The 4,309-nt window shown below is 44.9% G+C and overlaps 1 protein-coding gene across 1 annotated transcript in view; it reads left to right on the top strand.

Moving 5' to 3' along the window:
- Positions 1-3,920, top strand: part of LOC143298535 (uncharacterized) — a 38,302-nt gene extending 34,382 nt beyond the window's left edge. Inside the window, exon 2 of the mRNA XM_076611401.1 lies at positions 3,108-3,920. Within this exon, the coding sequence (XP_076467516.1) occupies positions 3,108-3,173 (66 nt within the window). The 3' untranslated portion in view covers positions 3,174-3,920. The remainder of the gene's footprint in view (positions 1-3,107) is intronic.
- The last annotated feature ends 389 nt before the right edge of the window (positions 3,921-4,309 follow it).

Raw genomic sequence — 4,309 nt, 5'->3', positions numbered from 1 at the left:
CTCTCTCTCAGTCCATGGGAAATGGGTCAGGGGGAAAATCTCTTTATGAACATTTTGTATTTGTATTTCTTTTTATCACAACAGATTTCTCTGTGTGAAATTCGGGCTGCTCTCCCCAGGGAGAGCGCGTCGCTATACTACAGCGCCACCTTTTTTTTTTCTTTTTTTTGTTGTATTTTTTCCTGCGTGCAGTTTTATTTGTTTTTCCTATCGAAGTGGATTTTTCTTCAGAATTTTGCCAGGAACAACCTTTTTGTTGCCGTGGGTTCTTTTACGTGCGCTAAGTGCATGCTGCACACGGGACCTCGGTTTATCGTCTCATCCGAATGACTAGCGTCCAGACCACCACTCAAGGTCTAGTGGAGGGGTGAGAAAATATCGGTGGCTGAGCCGTGATTCGAACCAGCGCGCTCCGAGATTCTCTCTCGCTTCCTAGGCGGACGCGTTACCTCTAGGCCATCACTCCAATACACACACTTGTGTATCTGAATCGCACACAAGTTCCTTCCCTAGCCACATCTCCGCAGGCACCAGTACAGCAGCTGACTGAGCCACTTTCTTTTCTCTGCATCCTCGGCGTGACATAATAACCAGACTGATCGGGGAAAAAAGATATTGGGTGGGGGTGGAGGGTGGGGGAACGGATGAAGGCGGGAGGAACTGGGGTTAGACAGAATGAGGTTCATTCAGGACACGCCGCGAAGAAAAGTATGAGAGAAAGAGAAAGAGAGAGAGAGAGTGGAGGGGAGGGGGGAGGGGAGGGGGGGGAGAGGGAGAGAGAGAGTGGCGGGGGAGAGGGAGAGAGGGCGGGGAAGGTGGGGCACCGGGGGGGTGGGGGGGTGGGGGGGGGGACAAATAGACAGACAGGGACAGCGTGAAACAGAGACAGAAAAACGCACAGAGAAACCGACACAGAGAATGAAACACACACACACACACACACACACACACACACACACACACACAAAAACCCACTAACACACGCGCGTACACACACACACACACACACACACACACACACACACACACACACACACACACACACACACACACAGAGGGAGACAGAGACAGAGATTCTGATGATATCAAAAAAACCTGTACCCCCTGCTCAAACTCCAACCCTTCCCCCATCCACTTTTAATCTGGGATTATTATTTTTTTTTTTTTTTTTTTTTAAGTCTGCCACACTTCTGTATCTAAATCCAATATTGGTGTTAGATCGCAACGGAGCCACAGACTCAAAAACTATTGTCCGTGAATTGTGAATTTTTTTTTTTTTTTTTTTTTTTTTAGTCTTCTATTCTCTCCTTACCAGACCTTACCCCTCTTTCCCCCCGCACCCCCCCCCCTCCTCCTCCCCGCGCCTCATCCCGGCACCACCTCCCATTCCCCCTAGCCCCCTTCCCCACCACCCAACCCCCTAAAAAAAAAGAAAAAAAAAAGATAAAATAAAATAAAAACAGTGAGTGACATCCCTTGGAGTGGTAAGCGGAAGTGGAGGTCTGCGCAATCGCAGAGCCATCGCCCGCCGGCAGAAAACGGGGGGCTGAACAGTGGAAAAGTTGAAGAAGAGACGGGGGGTTATCGTGACTGGGATGACAATGGTACTTGGGGGAAAATGTTTATTTCTAGAGGAGACGAGAGTGTTTGGAGAGATTTGTTAAGAAGAAAAAAAGAAGTTTAAAAAAAAAAAAAGAAAAGAAAAAAAAAGAGCATTTCTTCGCTGACTGGACCCAGTCTATGGTCTCTTACCTCGCAGCCCTGTGGAATGTAGGCTACTTAGTCCAGAACACGAACGAACACAGGACCGTTGACCGACAGACGGACAGACTGGGCTGTTCCTTGTTTTGTATGGGTATCAAAACTACATGTCTCATGTTTTTTGGTTATCGGTTGTTGTTTGTTTGTTTGTTGTTGTTTTTTTGGGGGGGCGGGGGTGGGGGGTGGGGGGTGGGGGTGTTAGTCTGACAATCTCACAATACTAACACCCTCTTCTTCCTTTCCCTTCCGCACCCCTGATACCACCACCCCCACACACACACTTATCCCCCCCCCCCCAATCCACATACCTACTCCCTAACTGCCACCTCTACAAACCCACTCCGTACACAAACACACAATAATGATAATAATCATAATTATTATTATTATCATCAATATTGTTGTTCTTGTGTGTGTGTGTGTGTGTGTGTGTGTGTGTGACGACAAAAATGTGCCTTTCTCAAGCGTCCAAACACAACACAAATACTCTGATATGATTTTACCAAAGTGCGTAATGCTGTATCTCTTTCCAGAAACGGGGTGCGCGCGCGCGTGCGTGTGTGTGTATGTGTGTAGCAGTAGTCTTCAGTTTAACGTCTTCCACTTTAAGTGATATTAGACGAAAAAAAAAAAAAAAAAAAAAAAGGGGGGTTTGGGGGGGTGGGGGTTGGGGTGGGTGGAGGGGGGAGCGTGGTGGTGGGAACGGTATTGGGCAGAGGGTGATGAATGATGTGTGTGTATGTGTGTGTGCGCGTATGTGTGTGTGTGTGTGTGTGTGTGTGTGGTGGGGAAAGATACAGAGCATTGGAAAAAATAAGACATTAAAAGGGGAGACATAGGCACAATATAGAAGGAAACGCTAACATCAAACAACTGTAACAACTATAACAAACGTCCAATTGGACTATGCAGCAACCCTTCTGCAATAGCAGATAACATCTTGAGACGTTTGGTAAAAACTATTTCAGACTGACATTCAAAGAGTATGTGTTTGCTTGAAATAGATTCTCCACATATGCATTTGACATCTCTGCTGAACTTTGTTATAAAAGCGTTCAGCTTTATCCTGTTTGATAATGCCTGAATTTGCCTTAATCTGAATAAATTACTGAATGTATTTGATTGATTGATAGATTCCGGTTGTTGAATATTATTTATACTTTTATTTAAAACTTTGCCATTTTGCTGGTATACTTCCCTAACTTTGTGTGTGTGTGTGTGTGTGTGTGTGTGTGTGTGTGTGTGTGTGTGTGTGTGTGTGTGTGTCTGTCTGTCTGTCGGTATGTTGTTTCATAACATAATTGTTGTGTGTTATATGTTTATTCATGTTGTTAATTCTGCTCCAGGTGAGACCGGAAAGCTGCATGTTCAAAGACGTCCGGCACGCCATGCCCATCGGTACCAGGCGATGACGTCGTGCTTTGGAAAAGTGACGTCATGGAAATGACGCAGTGTTCTGACAGGAAGTGACGTGCCCGTGACGAGTGATTCGGTTTCGGACAGCCTGCTTGGTCGTGGGATGAACATGGAGATTGAGACACTCCCCCCCCCCCCCCCACCCCCAAAATCTATTGAACTTCCTTCTTCCCCCGGCTCCCCCCCCCCACCCCCCACCCCCCCACCACATACTGATGATTTGTGCTATTTATATTTACTGTTTCTACTATTTTTGTGGCTTTTGTGGATATCCAGTCATCACAGCCCAGAACAGAGTGCGATGGCGAGGGGTCGTCGATGGGCCTATGCTCCACCAGGAGCGATGGGCAAAATGAATGAATGAGTCATCACGTAACATTGCCCTTCGGAGAGGAAAGAACAAAAAGAACAAGACTGGTGTATGTGTTTTTTTTGTTTTTTTTTTTTTGTTTTTTTTTAATGCTCATATACAGTAAGTGTTCATCTCGTCTAGGTTGTTTTTTTGATTCTTTCTTCTTTTTTTTTCTTCCTCGGCCACTTTGTTTTCTTTTCTTTTTATCTACAAAGTGAAAGTTGAAAAAAAAAAAACAACAAAAGACACGATTGACTTGTCGTGATGAACTTGCGCGGTGAACTGTGCCTTACGCAGAAAGCGAGATGTGTGACCTGTCACCATTTTTTTTTCTTTTCTTTTGGGAGGGGGTGGGGTGTTTGTGTTGTTATTATCGCATTTAATTCACACACACACAAAAAAAAAAAAAATGTTTGAAATTTCTGCTCCCAAGCTGTGGACGGAAGGAGTGCTGTTGTTGGTGGTGGTGTGCCTCATTAATTAACGGAATAAATGAATGAACAAATTCGAGTCAAAATACGAATCCGAGTTGAAAGGGACTGATTCTGTCTTCACGAGTGTGTGTTAGCTGATCGATCAAGGGATTTTCTCGTTGAATTACACTGCGGGAGGGAGGCTGTCGTTTGAGGTGGGAAAATGTTCTCTGTCGGAAATACAAAAATCAAAAACGAAAACAAACAACCCCCCCCCCCCCCAAAAAAAAAAAAACCAACAACAAAAAAACAAAACAAACAACAACAAAAAAAAACAAAAAACAAAAAAACAACAAACAAACAAACA

Source organism: Babylonia areolata, chromosome 2 (assembly GCF_041734735.1).
Source record: "Babylonia areolata isolate BAREFJ2019XMU chromosome 2, ASM4173473v1, whole genome shotgun sequence".
In the NCBI taxonomy this organism is placed as follows: domain Eukaryota; kingdom Metazoa; phylum Mollusca; class Gastropoda; order Neogastropoda; family Buccinidae; genus Babylonia; species Babylonia areolata.
Note: the sequence above shows the minus strand (reverse complement) of the source record. Positions and strands in the feature narration are given on the sequence as shown.